Source organism: Lycium ferocissimum, chromosome 3, assembly GCF_029784015.1.
Source record: "Lycium ferocissimum isolate CSIRO_LF1 chromosome 3, AGI_CSIRO_Lferr_CH_V1, whole genome shotgun sequence".
NCBI classification, from domain to species: Eukaryota; Viridiplantae; Streptophyta; class Magnoliopsida; order Solanales; family Solanaceae; genus Lycium; species Lycium ferocissimum.
The window spans coordinates 731,172-753,901 of record NC_081344.1 but is presented as its reverse complement, the minus strand read 5'-3'; the positions used below and the strand labels follow the sequence as shown (position 1 = coordinate 753,901).

The following is a 22,730-nucleotide window of genomic DNA, read 5'->3' as shown; positions in this document are numbered from 1 at the left end:
ACATTTTAAATTAATTAGTCAAACTTCCTGAATTTTTAAACAAAGTGAAATAGCTATTTAAGATAGTCAAAAAATATTTTCTAAACTATTTTGGTGCTATTTTGCCATTTTTACTTGACAAAATATCCTAATATATATCATATATATATATATATTTAAGTATTAATTATGTTAAAAATAAGTGTTTAATTTAGTATTTATTTAAAATTGTCAAATTAAAGTCATTTATGACTTATTTGCTTTAATTAGCCTGCATTTGCAAAATAGATATTTTACTTTGTTAAGTTCAAGAAGCTTAATTAATTAATTGAACGATTAATTTATGTCAATCTTTTTAAAGATTTGTTTCGATTGGCTTTTTCCTTAAATTCCAATCATAGCCATTTACACTCCTAGACCAGGCCCTCTATACTATTCTCACCAATTACACAGACCAAAACTTGTCCAGCCCAAATACAAAATAACCCGGCCCACAAAGCTTTTAAACACCAAATTCCCCTTCCATCTTTTTATTTTTTCACAAAAACCAGCAACCAAACGCTGCCCTAAATCCCTAAACTTTTCGACTGCTCCACAACAGGTAATCTTCTTGTCATTTCCGTATTTTTATTTTTATTTCTGTCCATTATGATTTTGTATTATTAGCTGCTTATCATAAGTTTTAGTAAATTTCCTCTCTGTTTTCAGTTCCTTGTTTTTGTTTTTCGTGTAGATTAGCTTATGTTGTTCGGGTTACCTAGCTAAATCAGCTTCCCTTTATTGTTTGTGCCAAAGTATGATGTTTGTTCTTCATGTGTCCTTTGTTTAGTTGAAGTTTATGTTAGATTAAGTTTTGTGTTGTTTAGTATATGTATGTGAATGCTCATAGTTCATTTACAGTGACTTCATTTAGTTTACCTGCATTATTATTTCAAGATTAAGTAAAATCAGTCCTTTAGTAATTACTTTCCCTGCCATTATGTTTAGACTTGGAATTTCTTTAGGCATTAGTTAGTAGAAAAAAACATGAGTTTTGATACATTTTTGTTGATTAAATAGGTCTGCTCCTAATTTGAAGTATAGGTACGTGCGTTCTCCCAAATCAAGTTTGGTCTAGCGATTAAGGATCTAATGTTGCTTGATATTCACCACCCCTAACGGCTACTGTCTCTTTTAAAATGGGTGTTTCCTTTTTTCCTTGTCCGAAAACCAAAAATAGTATCTAGTTCATTTTATGTTATTTTTATCACTCTTTAAGCAGAATTTGTGATGATTCTGTGCTAAAGAATTCTTAGTATTCGCCTTGTTCTGCTTCAGTGAGGTTTTGATCAGGTTTATTTTGTGTGATGTTGTACACGGCCTGGTTATTATAGTAAATGTTGTACATGTCCTATATTTGGATGTTCCTGTTTGTGTGTCCGTTAAATGGCAATGCCAGCCCTTAGTTGATTGATGATCACAAGTCCACTACTGAGCATTTGTTCCAATGGACCTATAAAGTTGAAAATTGGTTTAGGTTGCTCAGAAAGTTAAATAGTATTTTGTTCAAGTTAAATTTGTTTTTGATAGAAAATGGAGCTTGCATTATTCTCCAGTCAGTTTAGGCCATGAGTAGGCAATAGTAATCTTACAGTCAATGACAACTTAGTTGTTGTTCCAATGATCTTGCATATTGGAAAAGTGAGTTTAGGCTGCTTAAGATTTACTAGGTCTGGATCTCGAATCAGTAGTGATAACTGGTGTAATATACTGCTGAAATACAGGGCGTCTGCCTGAGAATTAGAGCAACAAGTGCTGTCCCACGCTCGACTGGTAAGCAGTTCAGTGGGGTGAACCGCCTTGTTTGTGCAGGTGATCCTTCTTGTTTTTATTTTTTTTGTTGCAAGAGTTCGGGGAACCAGGTCTCTAATGTAATGTGAAGTTTTTGCATTCTGAATTACCCGGGCTAGGGAACGTTTGGACACCATCTCTTTCATTCTGGCTCAAATAACTATTTGAGTTAAGGCAGCTTACAGTTAAAATCACTTATTTTCTCCCAAAATCTTGGCCAAACACCTCACCTTTTTAAAATAAGCACTTTACACTTTTAACCTCTTAAAAGCTTGGCCAAATAGGTTACAAGTGTTCTCATGCATCAAACAAAGTAAAACTAGTTATAAATTGGCTTTTTACCAATTTTTGAAAACATGAATTTAACAGAGTAAAAATGGCATCTAGATCATTTTTTTTTTTGGACAAAGGTGCAAATATACCCCTCAACTTTGCGATATAAAGTAGATATACTCGTTAAAAAAGTGGTTCATATATTCCTCTGTCGTTACACAAATGGTGCAAATATACCCTTTTCGCTTGCAATTTTTTTTATAAAAAATCCTTTAGCTTATTTTTGAATTAAAAAATGTCATGTGGCATTTTTAGTAGACTTACTTTTTAAAGCCACATGAAAACTTTTTTTCGTAGTTGTTTGTCTGGTTCGTTTAAAAACATATATCTGCGACTTTAAAAAAAATAAGTCTATCCATTTATTTGAAGGAACCAGACCCAACCCACTAGGAAAGAAAATTACCACGTGGTTTTAAAGAAATAAGTCTACTAAAAAAATGGGTAGACTTATTCTTTTAAAGCCACGTGACATTTTTAAATTTAAAACAGGCTAAATTCCTAATATACAGAAGAGCCCTAAAGCTCCTCAAGGTCGTCATGTCTGCTTGCCCGCCGAGGGTAGTTTGGTCATTTCAGATTCTTTTTCCATTTCCCGCCTACACTCGCTATTCTCTGCACGCCTGTGAATAACTTGGACAGCTGTCATCTTCATCCAAATCCTAACCGAGTTCTCATCTGCTTTCCTCTCTATTCTCGATTTCTCCGTCTTTATTTCTGATTCTGCTCCATCTTCGTACCTCCTTCTTCTTCTTCCGTGAGGTGACTGCTGAATTTTTGTTATCCGCTGTTCTCTGTCTACTTATTTCGCAACTACTTGGGTCCTTTCTTGATTTGTTTTTGTTTACCTTGTGGTTCATGTTGGGAACTTGGGGTATTCCTCTATTCAATTTGTTTTCTTTTTGTATTTCATATACTGTTCAAGCAGATGTGGGAAGGGCATCGGGGAATATGGGTGTAGTCACACAGAAAAGGGAAAATTTAAGTTGTTTTGGTTCTTTTTGTTTAAGTTGAAGAAAGGACATACGAGAAGCATAGTTGCAGGCCATTCATTTTTCTTCCGTGCTGTACAGAAATCAATCCACTCTTAATTGTTTATGCCTAGCCCAATAAGTCTATGAGAATCACAATCAAACTCTATGTCGGAATAAAGTGCTCTTGCTGTATTAGAATTTCAGCTGATTTATGCAATTGATAATATTGAAATTTAGTGTTTTGCACTTTAACTTTCAGATAGGCAGCTGTATCCAGGCTTCAAAGCTTAAACAACACTTCATCTTGATCAAGGTCTGATTTTTACCCATGATTTTGTAAAAACTTACTTTAAAATTGATGTTTTTAGCTGTGACCTTTGGTAGCTTTTCTGGGTTAAATTTCACACATGATATGAGGTTCTTGATGGGATTGTAACTAGGGTTTAGAATATTGGTGGTTAGTGTGTGAAAAGAGATTAGGTTTTGAGATTTGCCTCAGAACGCCAATTTTGGTTTCGGGCAGCTGAATTATTTACTTTAAGGGTGGTAATTATTAGTTTCTTATATATTACTACTTAGTAGTTATTCTTTCTGATGTTAATTAAGCCCTGTTAGAAAAAAGAGATTACATGGTATAACTTAGGTTCTTCATAAAAAGGGGATAAATATTACATGAAAAGCTGAGAAAACAAAAGAACGACAATCACAAGAAAAGAATAGAGAACTTTTCTCATAAAAGAAAAGCTACTTGGAGGCTCATCTGTTTCCATTTCACCTATTCTACTTTCTTCATATTGCTTTTCTCTTCAATCCAGTGGTTGTTTGGAATTATTAATTTTCAGTGTTTGATTCATATTTGCGTCTTCTTAATATCTCTGTTATTTTTTGTTTCTTGTGAGGTAATGCTGAGTTGATTTCCTGTGTGTTTTTTTTTTTTTTTTTTTAAATCTCTTATAAGTAAATGTTAAATTGATCTCATGTGTATATTTTCTTATTGAATCCAGGTACTTATTTTGATGTAAAACCTCACAAGAGATACTTTGTTGCGCATTGATAGAACAGATTTATCTTTATTAGATTTTGGATATGGAAATCGAGTTTCTGTTTTGAGTATCATCAAATTCCAATAATTCAGACAAGAATTCAGGTAGAGGTTCTAACACTAAATTCCTCATAGAATAAGTTCACAGTTTCCCGCTCTTCAGTCTCAATTATTGAAAAACACATTACATTTTTAACTATGCTTCATCTTTTCTAATTCGATTCCAAGAGTTCGCTTCATTTTCCCCTTAGATTCCTATATTCTACTGATTTTAGAGCCCACATTAATCTCTTTTTCCCACTTTTCAGTATTTTTATTTCATTTGCTACTGTGTCTGGCTTCGCTTATGGATTATACTTCAAAAGTACAACTTTAGTTCTTTGTTTATGGCATCTGTTGTATTTCTGAGATCTGCTCAGTTTGCTTTCATTGTTTCTTTATTTGTAGCAACCATTTATTGTTAATGGCTGCTTGCTTGATGTGTCTCAGTTCTTCTATTTTTGTCATAGTTTTCTCCTTGATTTTGTATATTCATGTAAACAGACAAGTTCCACTTGTGAAATGATGTTGTATGCATACTTTTAGTTCTTTTTCTACTTTGTACTAATGAGATTCCTCATTTTGTAGCTGAATAGAGTTATCAGTTAAAGAGCTCTTTTTTGGTGCCTGAAATAAAACTAATGATTATTTGGGTAATCGAAACGTTTTAGCTCCCTGCATTTAAGTTAGACATCATAGAAGTTATGTAGTTAATAAACTTCAAGAACAGAGTTCCACTGTTTAAGTTGATGAACTTCATCTCTACTGATGGTTTCCCAGTCTATACTATTAAAATTACAACTACAAAAGAAATTGTATCTTGTGTTTCAGCCAGAAAATTACTCTACTTTATTTGGTATAGTGATGTTTTGGTCTTATGTTTTTCTATGGCATGCCGCTAAATATGTTGTATGTATGTTTTCATGTTTAGTATATCTCCTCGGAATTTTTTTGCATCATTTTGTGATTAAGTAATAAAACAGATGTCAGTGTGGAACTAAAATGTGGTAAGCAAAGTGCTAATTTTTTTGCCTCAACAGTCGATGTTCTCGGTAGAATTTAACTAAAATCTCTTCTTAAATTCATGGGTTTCATATCGAATAGCATAAGAGTATTAAATTCTAGCTGCTATAGCATCTATAAATGGACATTCTCTAATAGAATTTAAAACCATAACCTTCTCTTACATTCATTAGTTTTCATATGAAATGACGTTGAGGACATATTGTTTTTGTCAATTTATCCATCTTGAAACAACCTGATAACTAGGATTTACCTGTAAATACAAATATATAATGCCATGTTAACTTTAGTATGAACCCCAAAAGAATAGTATGTCTCCTGTGGAGTTAACATTAAAGTATCTTTCTTTCAATTGCATTCGTATTATTGTTGCTTTTGCTTGCAGCATAATGTAAAGCCATTTTATCGAGGACATTGGAACATTATCGGATGCTTTGACTCAGACCGAGTATTCTACATCCTGAAGAATAATCTCTGTAAACGTTGATATCATATGCATATGAATCTATTTTCTGTCATAAATAGAGAGAAAAAACTAATGCGCAAAAAGTAAAGAATGGCAAAAAAAAAATCTGAATAGGACGAAGAGAGAATAAATGAAAACTACAGTAATATGCGCCGAGATATAAGTATAATTCCTCTGTTAATTTATATCCATTTTGGAGGGAAGTAATGAAAATTCCCACTTTACAGAGAATTGAAGAGAGTATTGCTCAACACTAGGAAGACTGGAAATTACTTCCAGGTATTTTCATATATTGAATTCATTTCTATATCGTCCCTCGGATACGCTACATTCATTTCTGTGATTGTTTAAATTTGGTTGACATAGCTTGTTCTGTTTGAGTTGAATATAATAGCTACTAAGTGTGAAGTATGTTGTACTCATTGCGTAATGTCATCTATGACTTAGATAGGTATTCTCATCAGTTTATCACAGTTGGGACTTTGTGTTGTTTAGTGCGATTATATGTTGTCTAAACTCGCATGTACAACGAGAGTAGTTCTATTGATTCCTCTTGAATCTTGAGCTTTGTAACTTTAAGTATTAATACTTTTTTCTTCAGGTTTTTGGTATGGTGCTTGAATTGGCTGATCTGATTTATCAGTCTATTTGGTGATCCATTGCAAGTTTCTCATGATATTTGATAAATGAAAAGATGACGATACGTTTTCCATCTGATGCAACACGAACAACACATTGCGCGAACTTGGGCTCTTATATTGTATCGTTGTATGAATTCAACATCCAAGATTCACAATTGCTTTTTCATGTCACAGAAGATAAAAGTAAAATAGTTCTTTGAAGCCCATGCCATATAATTGAAAGTAATCTGCCTATATCCCTGCCCAGACTGCCAATGAATCTATCATACAGTTTATATGAACAAGAAACATCAGTATTCTTGTGGTTTATTAATCTTTATCGAGTCCGAATTTTATTTTACTGAATTTATACATTTTAGTTGATTTTTTAATTTAAATTTAAACATTTGACGGACTCGAAGAAGATTGATCTCAAGCTCAACACAATTCTAGAAGCTGCTCCAGTTTTAATATTTCGAACTTGCATAGCTTGCTTCTTTTCTTCGTTTCTGTTATTTCTTGATCTCCTTTACTTTTTTTGTAAGAGCAGTGGGTTACTTTTGGTGCTGACTGATAATTGTACAGAGTTGTAGCTCATTAATATTTCCTATGAGCCTCATATTGAGTCCATTCTCCATCTACTATGCTAAATTGCCTACTCTGTTTTAGGCACATGTTGAAAATTATTTTATTATTTTGTTGCGAACGCATCTAGACATTTTCACTTTCCTTATACTGCAACCAAAAAGAATAAGAATAACGAATTTTCCTATTGGTTCTACTGCATAGTTCGTACATGAAGTAGCATTCATAATCGTCATGTTGGGTGCTCGGGCATTCCTTCATCTAGTGTTTTTTAAAAATATTCTGTCAGCAAAAAGGGTATATTTGTTGTACCACAATTTTTTTTGCAAGGTTTTCATCTGCTTTAAATCGCAAAGTTGAGGGTTATATTATACCTTTTCCCTTTTTTATAGGTGAAGTAAATAAGTAGTGATTATCGAGTCCTTAAAGAGTCGAAAAATTAGGAGTGACTAATTCAACCCAAAGGCATTTGACCCGTTCAACCCGTCAAAGCCCAACTAAACCCATTTGCCCAAAGTTCTCAGTGATTCCTTCTTGTATTTGGAGCATAGGTAAGTCTCAGTTGCTTCCTAGGTTAAGCTATTCTTTTCTCTATATGTTTGGTTTTCAAATCTGAAATTGGCCTTTTGAAAAAGAATATGTTGATGGGTTAATTTCCTCTGTATTCTTTTCTCTATATGTTTGGTATACTGTTGATTCAATTTTACGTGTTCTAGCAAACCTATTTTCTTGATTGATTATAGTAATGAGTTATTTATCTTGGACAATCGTTACCTCTTTGCCCAATATCGATTTCTTAGCCGTGTTACATTTTTATATACTTTTTATTTTGATTAAAAGAAATTTAAACATATTACTTCATTTCGAATTTCGCAATCTATTGTTGAAGTGAGTAACTTTTTATTTCTTAGGGAATATGCTTAATCATCAACTGTGCCATATTTTTGGTATAACTTTTACTTGTTAATTCACGAGATTAGTGCAGTTTTTTACATTGTAATGAATTGAACTTACAATTAGCTTCTCCTTTAATAATCAACTTTTAGTGTCTCTACTCGCTAAGATGGCTAAACTTTTAATTTTTCTGGTACTTTGCTATTCACTACAGCTATGGAAGCTGATAAGTGGACAAGTTTTTCAGAAGGAACTAGTGATTCTGACGGCTATGGCGAGGATCCTGATGATGATGACCCTTGCTGTGCATATGCATCCAGTGATATACCCAAGTTGCAGTTCAGGTTTCATCTCATTATGTAGATAAATTATTAAAATAATTTTGCAAAATATTTAGGAATGTGAATAGGCAAGCATCTTTTTCTTCAGGAAAGATATTTCAAGATCACGATGGCTTGATCCATTAGGAATGGCTGAGGTCGTGGAGAGGAAGGGTGGATTGTGGACAACTACTGGGATAGTTCGTAATGGCAAGATATATTGCTTCATTGAAGAGATTTTGTAGGTGATGAAAATTCTCTTTTTGTTATCTCCTATAGTTGAAGAGTTAAATGCTACTGACTTTGATTACATGCATAACTTGAGAATAAGCCGTGAGAAAATAAGAACTGGGGTGTTTTCAGCATATTTGGTCAGAATTCAAATTTTAGATCTGTTTGGCCGAGAAAAAAATGAAAATACTCTTATTTAGTATCTTAACAAGACCTCAAAAGAGGTGTTATTTCTCTTGCTTTTATGTTTGCAAAATGGAAACATTGTATAGTTCAGCTAATAAATTGGCATACATTTCTGTTGATCTTTTCCTCGTCAGTGATTCTGGGAGCTGATTTTGGTATAGATGTCTGATACTCCTATGATATTTTCATTACCCCTCCGGTTACGCTTGGGAACTTTAGTTGCACACTTGCCTGCTGCTTCAACATGTTAGAAAAATTAGTCTGGATGAAAAAAGAGAGTAAAACCAAATCGAAATTGTATGAAGAGACTGATAACAAGTATTTAAAGGTAAGTTTTTTTCATCTGACACGTTTATTTGTATTAGGAATTGATATGAAAATTTTATTTTCCATGTAGATATCTTGCCGAAATTGGGGCTTTACATCTCTTCAGTAAAGATGACACGCCCCTTTCTCTGGAACACATATACAACAATGTTGCAGAAGGAAAAAATGGATGTTCCTTGGAATATTATGAAGCATATAAGCACTTGAAATCCCTTGGTTATATAGTCGGGCGTCACGGTATACCTTGGTCAGTGAGAAGGTCAAAAGTAAATTGTGTTATTAACCAAGACCTGCCGGAGACTGCTCAAAGTGGAGATGAAGAATCAAGAAACAATGTTGTCATCTCTGAAATGTTTAGTAATATGCAAATTGCTGGCTTGAGACTGGCCTTTGACGTGTACCCTCCTAATAGCAGATTCAGAAAGTCTGCTCCTGGTGATCCCTGTTTTGTACTTTGTCTTGCTAGGTACGGTACCTTGTCAATGCGTTCATTATATTATGGTGCCTAGTGCTTACTAAAATTTGTTGAATCATTGCCTTGTAGTATTTATTTAGCTGATTATAGGGACTTGAAATAACTAGTTTAGCATTTCTGTGGGTGAGCATTGCTGAATTTTTAATACTAAGATGGATTACCGGATTGGATAATATTCTGGAAAAAAGTAGTTGCTTCAGAGTGTGTTTGGTATGAAGGAAAATGATCTCATTGGAAAATGTTTTCCTAGAAAATGTAATCTTGGAAAACAAGTGAGTTTCTTACTTATTTTCAAGTTTTTGGTAAGTAAGCAAAAGTATATTATCCCAAGAGATCTATATGTAGTCTAGCATGGGGTGGCGGGGGGTGGGATGGTCAAGGGTTGGGTGGGTGGGAGGAGACGACGAACTTGGATTGTCACTTATGGAACTTGTTTCCTCACTTGCACTAAGGAAGTCATTTTGTTCATCTTTAAGGATTGTTTTCATAAGAGTTCAAAACATTTTGACCAACCAAGCATGGAAAAATTGAAAAATATTTTCTGGAAAATGTTTTACTCCATACCAAACACACCATTAATATTTTCCACTTCATCCCTCACCCTTGGACTATCTAATTCCCTCCACTCTTTTCTTGTGCAGTGAGTATCCACCTTCCAAAAAAGAGATTGAAGATCTTGAGAGACATTCTCATGGTATTCCGCTGAAATTCTGTCTTGTTGAGCATGGGCGTGTGAGCTTTTTCTCATTCAACAAAGTTGAGCTTCCTATTCTCCCATGATCCCTTCGGGCAAGATACAAATCTTGGCATTTGCTTAAAAGAGCTATGGTACAATTATGAATTTTAAGTTTATGGATTGATGTTTCACCACTGTGTAATTGCAACACATTATTTAGATGATAACTATATCTGACTAATGAAACAGGGCCTCGTTTCTCTGCTTATAACATGGCCTTCAGTTCTTGTAAAAGCTTAAGGTTGATAGATGTTATATGCCAACTGTACGTGTTGCAAGGGTGAAATTTACTAAGTTAAAACTGATCTACCTGTTAAGATGAGTTATAACAGTGTTTTATTTTCTTGTAAAAGCTGAAGGTTGATAATAGGCTGCTCTATCTCTTTTAGCTCCTTTGCATCAGTCTGTTGACAGTTTTGTCTATCTTTGAGTGAGGAAACTAATTTCATCAGCTTTTCCAACTTCTAAAACTTCTATGGTTAATTGGTTATTGTTCTCAGGGATGAATTCCATTTTCATTGACAAATTGTGGAGCACAATCCGTTCTTGCCTTTAGTTTTTTCTCTATCAAAGCAATTCTTCTATCTGCCTTTAAAAAAAAAAATACTTTGCTTAAGGGGAGAAAGGAATGAATGATCCATGTTGATTTTCCTTCTTGATCCATGTCGGCCCGGACCCGCGCATGCGGGAGTTTAATCTTGTGAGACTCTTGGCTTTTATCATGGTGATTTTCCTTCTCTCTTTCTGCCTTTACAGTGATTACTACAGCAGCACATACAATATTTTTCATATGCAATTCACTTAAAGATAGATTGGTGTGAGCAATGATTTTAAGAGCAGCAAAATGTGCAAGCACAATCATGCTCCTTCACAAGGAAGTATCTCCCTCTCTATTTTGTGTTTCAAATTTTTACATTGTAATTAAATAAAATTGAAAACTTACTTGAAGTCTTCCCGAGATAAAAATTCTAAATCATTTATCTATTTAAATAATAATAATTGCAAAGTGAATTTTTCCACACTTTTATTGTGATTTGACACGTCAATTCTTTCTTGGAAGGATTGACCAAATACACACTCTTTCTCGATTATCTACAGAAGTTGTAATTGATTTGATCAAACACGAATTACTACTCTCTTAAACTATTTTTCTTGAATTTCTTTCGACAAAAAATGCTTTCTATTCAGTAAAATAAACGAAGCGTCTACGCAAGCTGGCCAGATACTACCATCATTAAAAAAAGAAAGCAGAGAATAGCTGTGTAGGGTCAAAAAACAGATAGATTGATGTAGTATAATCACGAATGAATCTAAGATAAGATCTCCAATACAAGCAAGTTCATGATCATTAATTGGATGACCATGGGATAAAAGGCAATCAACATAGCATAGTAGTAGTCTTTATTAACTGTAAAAGCATGAATTGACAAGTAACCTTTTTAACAGTTCGAAAATGAAGTTTGTATGTAGTACTTGGTGTGTTCCAAATTTGTGGATTGAATTAAAAACGAATTTTCAGCAGTAGAGGTAAGAAAATCAGTTGGAGAAACAACCATATTGACCAAAACGAAAATCCTACATATAAAGAGCGGAATAACCCACTGACTTATAAATTTTGAATTTGCTATTGATTATTGAAGTAATTAACACAATATGAAATTTTTTCTTGCGAACAAGATCTTTTATATGATCAGATAAGTATGGTATAGCTGCAGTACTGATAGCAACTAGAGATGACATTGATGGGATGCAAGAAAGAAAGAGATGGGGATAGGTTCATGAATAGATACCGTTAGCAATCTTAATGAAACTATGAATCATTTGACAAATTTCATACTAAATAAGATAGGTTTACGTTAGCATCAAGACTTGGGTGTGTATTTTTTTTTTAAAAAAAAGTCATGTTTGATTGGTCAAAATATTTTGAAAAACATTTCTTCTAGGAAAATAAATTTCTTAAACTACGGAAAAAAGAAAACAAGTTCAATAAGTGGATTCCATACTAATTGTCTACCCCCCACCCCTGACACTCCAACCCCTCACCGCACCTCGCACACCTGCACCAACCTCCCTCTCCCCATCCCCCTCCACCCTCACCCCATCTCCAAATCCATAATATTTGCTTAAATTATATATAAATGCTCGTAAGATAATATATTCTATTTTTTTCTACCAAATGTCAGAATATAAATAAAAAATTGTAGTACTTATTTTCTAGAAAAAACATTTTCCTTTATACAAGACACCCATAATCTAGTGGTAGTACTATGACTATTTCACACAATCAGTGTGAATTTGATTTCCCACTATCCCTTTTCTCTTCCCCTGTCATTTCTATAATGGAAAAAAATTAAAAAAAGAAGAAGAAGCTAGGATAACGTTTTACATTTTAAAGTTAAATATATTGTGGTCACACAACTACTTATGCTGACCAGGAAAACCATTCACATATGCCTCAAAATCCCAAATTCATATACCAAGAAAACAAAGTATTTAAATATGGAATGCAATTTGCATGAGGAGCTCGTTGGGCTTGTAATCGAATTATACGCAACTACAAATTAAACAAATATTAAAAACATGAAGACTTGAAATTTACAAGTACTAGAGAGAGAAATGAAAAGAAAAAGACTGCAGAAATACATCATGACATAAAGCACAAATGTGACGAAACTTTGAGTGGTTTTAAATTGTCTAAAGAGGAACTTTGGATGGTGAAATATTTTAGCTAATTATATACTACAAGTATTATATTAGAATAGTGAGCATGTGCTTGAATCAATAAAGTAAGAATATACTCCTATTTAATCAACAATAATTGGGAAAATAATGATCTTTATTGTCTTAATAACAACTGACAAGGCTAATCGAAATGACTCCATTGAAAGTAAAATTTGTTACAACGTACATATTCTCTCTCATAGTATTATATTAGGGTCATTCATCAATTGGAAGCACCAAATTGTTGCAGTTGGTGATGAACCTTAAGCTTCAATGCGCGATTTATTAACTTGTTGAAGCATGCATGTACACCAACAACAACATACTCAGCATAGTCCCGCACGTGGTGTTGAAGCATGCATGTTTCATGCCTAATTTGTTAAGTTATTAAGCTTACTTATTACAGACAATTGTCGAAATAGGGGTAAAAATTTAAATCTGAATAGGATTTAATGTGAAAATGGCCAATAAGGATAAGCGAAACAGAAAAGGTATGATGATGAATATATGAATTCTATTTTTGATATCAAAGCTAAATTTAGAAACTGTAGAAGAAACCTTTTAAAAGCTGCCGTTGTGGCCTTTTGGCTTTTCCAAAGGTAATGATCTCTTCATAACTGTACGGATTCTATTTTAGGTGTCACAGCCAATTTTGGCAAAGTGTATCAGAAACCTTCTAAATCAGCAATTGTAAGCCTTTTGGCTTTTCCAAAGGTAGGGGTGTAATCATTATAGAAGCATATTGCCCATATGTGGGGCAACTGCATTAAATTCGTTCATAACTTTCGTACCGAATTAAATTTTAAATTAACGAGTTATGAATTTTAGATAAACATAACTAAATAATTGAATTTTATTGAACCCGAAGCTCCATGATGGATTAGAGTGAAAAGGAGGGAGAGAAAGATGCAATTTCTTTCACAGATTAATGTAATTTAACTTATTATATACTCCTAGTAAGTTAATTATTACTTTTATTGGGCTAGCAATGTTATAAAGTTCAATGCGGTAAAAACTTATCTACTCCAAACAACAATAATTTACTACCGAAAATTTAGAAGTGTATGTGTAAATATGTGTCATGCATTTAACTATTTGATGTAAATATGTGTCATGCATTTAACGATCCGTTGTAAACATCAAGCTCGAGTAAGGTTTTACCATAATTATCTTATAAGTAGATTGATGTTATAAATATATTTATAATACATGAAACTTACTCTACCATAAAATGCACCAGGGTTGTTTTTGAAAATTTGCAACTAGGATATACAATGGAAAAATTTATAACGCGTCAAGGTATACTTGTCCTCTCTACTCTTGGTGAGATTTTTCTAACCGATCTTTTATGTTATATTTGCCCAAATCCACTTCTCTATAACGACATTTTACTTATAGCGGTAACGCCAACTTTATTGATCATAATACGCTCTTTGTAAAATTACCCCCTATATAACGTAATATAAAAATCTGCTTTTTAAGTAATATAGTAGTTAATTATCTTTATAAAAAATAGAATATATATGGTTATCAATAATAAGTGTATAGATTTTGATCAAATAGTTAATTTGATACTTTAATATACTATATTTATAATTAGAATATTACATATGAATACATATTTGTAATCTTAGAATATCATTGTCTTCTATGACTTTATTTAATAGACATATGAATATCATTGTTTTATTACAATAAATAAAAGATCTTCATGGAAAAATATTTAATTTGATATTTTAATATACTATATTTCTATAGATTTAAAATGTCTTGTCTTAGAGCTTAAAACTTTATACATTCAGTTATGAATTTATTGAAATTGTATTAACTTTCTTAAATGTTTAGTTAGTGAAGTATTCATATCTTTGAGATTTAAATTTTAAATAATTTGTTATTTTTTACAACATTAAAAATAAAAAGCATAGGTTTTATGCATCTTTTTTGCCTATAACAGCCACATATTATTTTAATGGCAAATCTTTGTTATAGGTGTATAGAAAAAAAAAAAAAAAAAATTAAACTCTATAATATAAAAAATTTGGGACATCGATGATCTTTGTTATAGAAGGGTTTATTTTGTGGTTTGTACTTGAGTTGATTAAAATCTGCAGCTATCTGTTTATATGTTTGGGATGTTGAGATCTTATATTAGCTAAATTATGTGAAAGATGATTATCATATTGTATGGGATCTATATATGTTGCTTACGAAAAAAATATTTTATACACTACAGTTTCTTTTGATTAAAGAAAAAGGTATCCTCAAAATTTGTACGAAATTTAAGTTACGAAATTAAAAGGCTGCATTTTTCCTATATTTTGAAAGTGTGTTAGAAATTAAAGTTCCAACGTATGGCATTGTTATTATTTTAACTTATTGCAATAAGAAGTAAATTTCAAGTCAATGATCCGCTAATTCGGATCTTGTCACAGCTAACGTATCTTTACCTAGTTTTCTACGCAGTAATATCTTTTTTATATATACAGTAGAATGAAATGATATTTATTTAGGGGAGAGTAATGTTGAATAATAATGTAGATCTTATGAACTTTAGACTAGGTCCTTGCTTAAATTTTTTGCTAAATCTAATTAATTTGGCCTAGCAAAAAAATTTCATTGTAATCATGGAGTTTCATAACATTGTTCATAGACGACTGACGTGGTATTATACATAGCCATGTCTGCGTACATGATCAAAGGATATAGCTAGCTACCTCCTTGAACATATATGTTTCAAATGCTAGAAGATTTTTCAAGATAACAATGTAGGAATAGCTCGGTACACTAAGCCTCTGTTGTCGGCAGGGTTTCAGATTTAGGGAAGATCAGGACCACATTAGGTCTCTATTATATGCTTTATAGTTTCTACCATACCTTTTTATAAGAGACTTTTCAAACTTTGAACCCTTGACCATCACACCAAACACAAGGACGGATATAGTACCTGGTCCCAAATAGTGTCACAGAACACCACTTCGTCGAAATATTTTACTAGATATGTATATATAAATGATAAGTAAAATGAAAATATTGAGTGTAAATATACAAAATGACACTGCTTGTTAGCATAATGATTTATTCATTTCACTTCTTCGATATACCTTGCCCTAAGCGGTATCACCGAACATGCACCGCTTCGTCGAAATATTTTAATAGATAATATTAGGTATACAAATAAAAATTGACACTTCTTCAAATATATTAACACCACTGAAATAGAAAATCCTGGATACGCGACTAAAATCACAACAAATTCATGTTAGACCAAAACTATCAGATTTACATCACTGATGATCATTAAAATATGATGAAAATATATCAAATTCCTCTAGTAATATGAGCAATGAAAGAATCAAACTCATCTTTTGTGACACCACCTTCTCCCACAGCTTTCTTCACACCAAAACTCAATTCTTCTGCTCTCTTTCTTATTTCTTCTCCTTCTTCTGATGCCATTAAAATTCTCACAACTTTTTCAATCTTACTGGACTTCACCAACTCGTCTCGTCGAGCCCAATCCTTAATAACTGACCCTACTTTTAGTATTTTCGTTATGAGTACCGTGTTCCTGGGCTGATCCGAATGCATTGGCCATGCTACTAAAGGAACTCCCATCGAAATACTCTCCATGCAAGAATTCCATCCACAGTGACTCAAAAAACCTCCGGTTGAAGTATGGGCCAAGATTTCTAATTGAGGGGCCCAATCTCTTACCACTAGTCCATTTTCTTTCACTCTCTCTTCGAACCCTTTTGGCAATTCAATTTTTTTCGTGAAATCTTTTGAGAAAACGTTCTCTTTATCCGCATCTCTCAGTACCCAAATGAACTTTTGTTGGCTTTGTTCCAACCCAATTGCAATTTCCTTGATCTGTTCATCAGAGAATGAAGTTGTGGTTCCAAATGACACAAAAATCACTGACTTTGGTCCTTGTTTGTCTAACCAAGTCAATGACTTGTGTCTTGGTTGGATGGACCCTGAGATGGAAACTGGATTAAATGGGCCAAGAGCCCACTGCTTTTTGCCTTTATTGATTTGTTCCTTGGAGAGATAATCAAGAAAAGGACCTTCAAAAACTCTTGACGTGTTATAAATCTTGCCAGAACTAAACTTACTATACTCATGTTCGGATTTGACAAATTTCTCAAACTCAGGACTGAAACAACCTTCATTTGAAGGTAGGTCTTTTATCATATCCGTGTCGATAGCAAAAGGCCTTCCCATATTTTCCCACACGTACATAAATATAGTAAAAGCCGAAACACTATGGAAAGTGTAGGCTTCTGCATTTGGAATGTCGAGATAATCTTGAACAACGGATCCCATTAACGAGTCATAGATGATAATAATTCTCCGGTTTTTATGTGAAAGAGAGTCTAAAATATTAGCAACAGGCTTGCGAAGGTTAGTGGAAATTTGGGAAGCAAGTTGAAGATGTGAAGGGTATTTGGTTATGGAATTTGGGTTAATAGGAGGAGAGTTAGAAACTGGGGTTGAAAATTCGTGAAAATGAATATTGTTTGTTGATTTAAAACCATGAACTCGGAAATTGACTTGACGACTATGAGTTGTGGTGGTAACATAATGGACTGGTATATTATATGATGAGATTAGACGAGAAAAATGAAGAAGTTGATTCAAGTGACCGTGTGCTGGAAATGGAACTACCACAACTACTACTTCTTGTGGCAATTGATGACCATTTTGGACACGGTTTTGGTTATGGTTGCAACTAGGGGCCATTGTGTTGGAACAGTATATGGATTGAGGTCTTTTGGACTAGGGAAGCTTCATATTTATAGGATGATAAATGGGAAATTTGGATTTGTGGTTTGGATGGGGTGGGGTGGGGAGTGGGGAAGGGGGTAAAGTCATTTTTTATGTGTGACACATGTTCCTTTTAATTCAACAAAGTTCATGGAATTGCATTGCCTATTAAGTCTGCCTATAATTTATGATTTATTTGACACGTGGATCATTCGCTCACATGGTATATATTAATTCAATGTTTTTAGGCAAAGGTCCATCAATACTGTAGCTTGTTACTTGGACTTTCGTGCGTCACTTAATTAACTATTAGTGGGGAGCTTGGTGGGATGGTGAATTTAAGGGGGAAGGTCATCTTTCAGGTGTAATACATGTTCCTCTACTTCAATATGTAAAGTTCTTGGAATTACAATGCCTATCATATCAGTCGATCAATAATTAGGATTTAAATGGAGAAACATGATCAGTGGGAGTTCATATAGTCTATTTCAATTTGTTTAGTATTGAGAAACAATATAATTGTTGTTGTATTTGATACGTAAATCATTAACTTGTATAAATTAACTCAATTTCCTCAGGGGAAGGTCCGTCAAGATAGACTTGAACCTTCGCGCACCGTTTAGGTGTTGTAAGTACTACAACTTAGGCCTGGCGCACCTCACAAGCGTGAAAAAATACCCCAAGTCTTTGGAGATTAATTAATAGGGGAAGTTACATCAATACTAGCAAATGAGTAGCATATTTCATGATCTACAAGTATTTATCATATTACATAATCTACAATATATACCTGATATGTATATAGGGTATTATATGATTTTATACCATAATTCAAGAATAGTGCTATAAATAAAAGGCTAAAAATAAGGAATTTCCTATATTAGTGATAACAAAATTAAATATTTATTAAAACACATTAATTACTTTTCAAAAAGTCTCCATCACATACTCAGCAGATAGTTTAAATATTGATTATATGATATATATTATACTACAATTCTTTGAACAAGTATATATATAATTTTACTTATATATTACATATATTTCACTATTATATACTATATATAATATGATTTGTTATGTATATTAACTATCATATACTAAATATAATATTATTTTTATGTATATTACACAAAAGTGTTATATATTATTGTATTCATATCTTAGATAAATTGAACAAGCAGAATACAAAAATCATATGAATTTGCATTGAGTTAATTTTTTTCATAAAAATCAGATAAATTTAAATGTGTATATTTTATATAATATACAGTATAATAGAGCACATACATTATTGTATTCATATCTTAGATAAGTTGAACAAGCAAACTACAATAATCATATGAATTTACATTGAGTTAATTTTTTTCATAAAAATCAGATAAATTTAAATGTGTATATTTTATATAATATACAGTATATTTTATAAAATATACACATTTAAATTTACATTGAGTTAATTTTTCTATTTATGAAAGAGAAAAAAAATTGAAGAATAAATATGTGATGGCAGAAAGGAAGCCATGTTTTATGGGATGGGAGTGTCAGTTATTAATTTAGATTCCTATTTGAGTGGGATTCCTTTAGAATTTTAGCATAATACATAAACAGACCCTTAAACTTGGCCTCAGCTGCCAAGTATGCCCTCCAACTTTGGGTGTGCACAAGTAGACACATCAACTTGTATAAAATTGAACACGTAAACACAAATGCTTACGTCGCAAGCGTGGCCCTCCAAAATTTATGTGCCACATCAATGCCACGTCAGCATTTGTGTTCACATGTTCAACAGTCTAGACAAGTTGAGGTGTCACTTGTGCACACCCCAAATTGGAGGACATACTTGCCAGCTGAGACCAAGTTTAAGGGTCTGTTTATGTATTATGCCTAGAAATTTTAGGAAAGTCAAGTTTTCCATTTTAATGCATTTCATAGAGATATTTAAGGGATATGAAAGATAGTACAAAATGTAATAAAAAGGTTAAAAATTAGTATAAATTGTATTTACGTAATTTTTTTAAAAGTAGCTGTAACTTCTTTAAATACCTATTTAAAAAGTTTGTATTTGTGTGACTTTCCCTTAATAAATGTGAAGATTAGCCCATAATTTCGAGAATATCAAATTAAGTGAAGTTGGATAACAGCTTTTAGGTTAGTATTTATTGTATGCATACGTTTGAAGAATTTGCATGTGATATGCCGACCTCGTAAATTAATCACCTTTTAGCAAATTAGTACTCTCGAATCAAAAAGAGTGTTCACGTAACATTTTTTTTTTTGAGTAAAAAAGAATGTCCACTTATCAAATCAAGAAAGAATTAACCTGATTTTTTCAAATTTTCTCCTATTAAGTGTTATGTGAACAAATTTCAATATTTATTTAATTAAGGGCAGTTTAATCAAATCACCTATTTTTATCTAAGAGTTAATATTTTCTTAAGGGTTATGTAAATGATTAAGTGAACACTTTTTTTTATTTTATTTTATCCGGAGGAAGTATAAAGTAAGAAACATGGACGATAAAGTAGGGAGAATAACATATATATACACGTAAGAATAGGATATATTTACAAAATATAACGATATTTTCCAGTTTATAAAATATAACTATAGATTTCTTACAAAACATATACGAAAATTTTCACTCAAGGCTTAAAATCTTCGCTCAATTTTTTGTGTATGAAAACTGTATGAAATGTGTATATCTCGCTCAAGGCTTTAAAATTATGCTCAAAACTTTATGTATGAAAATGGTATGAAATATGTATATCTCACTCAAGGCTTAGAATTCTCACATTTGTTTTTATATGAAAAATGTATGAAAACAGTATGAAATATGTATATAACTGTGTAAATTTATATAAAGTTCATGTTAGCTTTTTGGAAATTTAAACAACTATAATAACATTGTATTCAACATTCATACAATATTCATACGAATTAAATACAACAACAACAACAACGTAGAAAACTTAATATAAAATTTTCATATAAACTCGGCATACAATTATCATACAATTTTAATACAAATTTGAATCTCCGTATCATACAGACCCCCCTTTTCCCTATTCTCCGTATCATACAAATCCCTTTTTTCAATTCTTTGTTTAGCACAAATTTCCTGTTTTTTTGCTTCACACCAGTTGAAGAACACGGATCTAGAAAACTGCAGATCTGGAAAAAAAAATACCAATTTCACAATTTTGTCAAATTACCGTCGCTGCAAATTCTCACCAAATTCTCACAGTTGAAAAACACGGATCATTGATCCTTTCCCGAAGCGATAGAGAAAAATTCACGTGCCCATCTATCAAAATCACCTCCCATGTTTTAAGGGAAGGATGTGGATCTGTAAGAAACAAAGAATAGGAAAAAGTGGGTGGGGTGGGGTGGAGATCTGTATGATATGGAGAATAGGGAAAAGGGGGAAAGGGTGGGGATCTGTGTGAAACGAGAAGGGTGGGTTTTTGGATGTGTATGAAACAAAGAATTGGAAAAAAGGGGTAGGGTAGGGGATCTATTAATACAGAGAACGAGAAAAAGTGGGGAAGGGTGGGTTTTTTATTTTTGCAAATTCGTTATGTTTTGTAATTAAGTTGGTATGTTTTGTAAATAAGAAAAAGTATACTTATATTTTGTAATATAGAGTCTTAAATAGATATTATTATGTCATTTTCCCGATAAAGTATTAGACTCATGACCCAACACTTGCAAATTGCAATATTCAATGTATCTTGAATGGCGACTTGGTCTTTACGATGTGGTCGAGCATGTGAATGAGGATAAAAAGAATCATGTTTTAAACCCCAATGCAATGACTAGTTCATTGTCTGAAAGTTGGACCACTCTAGGGAGAGAAGACCACTCTAGGGAGAGAAAAACTAATCCGCAATCTCAAGTTTGAATCTAGAGAATGGAAAATTTTCTAATAGGGAGTGTTTTAAGAGCCTAACACTAGGGGTGGAGGTGAAGTGTAGAAATATAAGCGGATTTGACAAAACTTAGTAATTTTGGTTCAAATCTCGTATTTATATTAATAATTTATTTAATATGTACAGATTATTAATCTAGAACCCAATAATTCAAAAGTACTAAAGTACCAAACACAAATACATGAGCTTCAAATTCGGGTTCGGCCTCTGCCTAACACGATCTAATCAGAATTAATCGAGTCACTGAATTCCAAATATTAATTAAACGGTTAAAAAGTTTCATTTTTCCTATTATTTCAGATTAGACGCTATAAGTTGAATCGGTTTACTCATACAATTCACAGATATGATCGGTCTGACCAATACTGATCAAATCAATCTAGTTTTATCATGGGACCACAATTAAAATTTTAAATCTAGCATAACAAGGAGTGGTTTGGATATGGTTTGAAATCGTGGTTTCAAATCATGTTTGGACATGAATTTGGATATCTTAAGTTGTATCTTCTCGTATAGACATAAAAACCCCAGAAGTTGTGAAAACTATCAAAACTTTCCCAATTCTTATACAATCTTATCAAATGAACAAGTCATAGTTCATAACAAAATTAATACGTTACTAGAAAACCTTTCTAAAAAATACAACATCAATTGATCAAACTTTAGTTCAATAAAAACGAAAATTTAACATGAATAGTACAGAGGTTGGTAGACATAAATAAAGGTTGGTGGAAGTTAATGAGGTTGGTAAATGGTTGGTGGGAGTAATTATTAAAAATATCTACCAACTTATGGGTCTCTTTTTACAAAATATAAATTTATGGGTCAAATTTTATATTTAAAATATTTGAAATCCCAAATCATGCCTTTTTGGATGATTTGGGGTTTCAAACCATGGAATGCATGTCCAAACGCTGATTTCATCTCAAGGTTTTAAACCGCATGTCCAAACGCCTACCAAGTGTCTTAAATAACAACCGTAGCTGGCAACATGTCAATTGCCAACATCCACATTACATTGTGCTTTCAGCGAAACCTTTCCAATAGTTAATTGATTTAGATTTGAGCAAAATCTCAATTCCATGTTGTATTAAGGAGCGGAAAGAAAAAAAAAAATTAATAGGAAAAATATTCACAATCAGCTGTATTTGTAATTAAACGGTCCCATCAAAATATTCGTCATAATTAACGTTCTAATGCTAGAGCCTCTTGGTTGAGAATAGTATAGAGCTTGAGATATGGTTCATAATCAT

General features: G+C 32.5%; 2 protein-coding genes across 3 annotated transcripts; one reads left to right on the top strand and one right to left on the bottom strand.

Annotated features, from left to right (window-relative positions):
* Positions 1–522: 522 nt before the first annotated feature.
* LOC132049122 (uncharacterized) lies at positions 523–10,266 on the top strand. Of its 2 annotated transcripts, none has more exons than XM_059439790.1 (5): positions 523–580; positions 7,997–8,120; positions 8,212–8,343; positions 8,917–9,312; positions 9,963–10,266. In XM_059439790.1, exons 2-5 carry the CDS (start codon positions 7,999–8,001, stop codon positions 10,099–10,101), a joined length of 789 nt encoding a protein of 262 aa, XP_059295773.1. In that variant the 5' UTR covers positions 523–580; positions 7,997–7,998; the 3' UTR covers positions 10,102–10,266. The 2 variants fall into 2 exon arrangements, with proteins under 2 accessions (XP_059295773.1, XP_059295772.1); XM_059439789.1 differs by having other exon boundaries at positions 7,997–8,126.
* Positions 10,267–15,913: 5,647 nt separating this feature from the next.
* LOC132049120 (zeatin O-glucosyltransferase-like) lies at positions 15,914–17,521 on the bottom strand. Its single transcript, XM_059439788.1, has one exon. The coding sequence runs from the start codon at positions 17,519–17,521 to the stop codon at positions 16,097–16,099; it is 1,425 nt and encodes a 474-aa protein (XP_059295771.1). The 3' UTR covers positions 15,914–16,096.
* Positions 17,522–22,730: the final 5,209 nt, after the last annotated feature.

What these genes read in the sequence shown, in the direction of transcription:
- LOC132049120 (XM_059439788.1), bottom strand. Translation starts at nt 17,521, where the DNA reads ATGGCCCCTAGTTGCAACCATAACCAAAACCGTGTCCAAAATGGTCAT.
- LOC132049122 (XM_059439789.1), top strand. Translation starts at nt 7,999, where the DNA reads ATGGAAGCTGATAAGTGGACAAGTTTTTCAGAAGGAACTAGTGATTCT. An exon ending in ATACCCAAGTTGCAGTTCAG is followed by an intron (nt 8,127 to 8,211) that starts GTTTCATCTCAT and finishes CTTTTTCTTCAG; the next exon opens with GAAAGATATTTCAAGATCAC. An exon ending in TTTGTACTTTGTCTTGCTAG is followed by an intron (nt 9,313 to 9,962) that starts GTACGGTACCTT and finishes TTTCTTGTGCAG; the next exon opens with TGAGTATCCACCTTCCAAAA.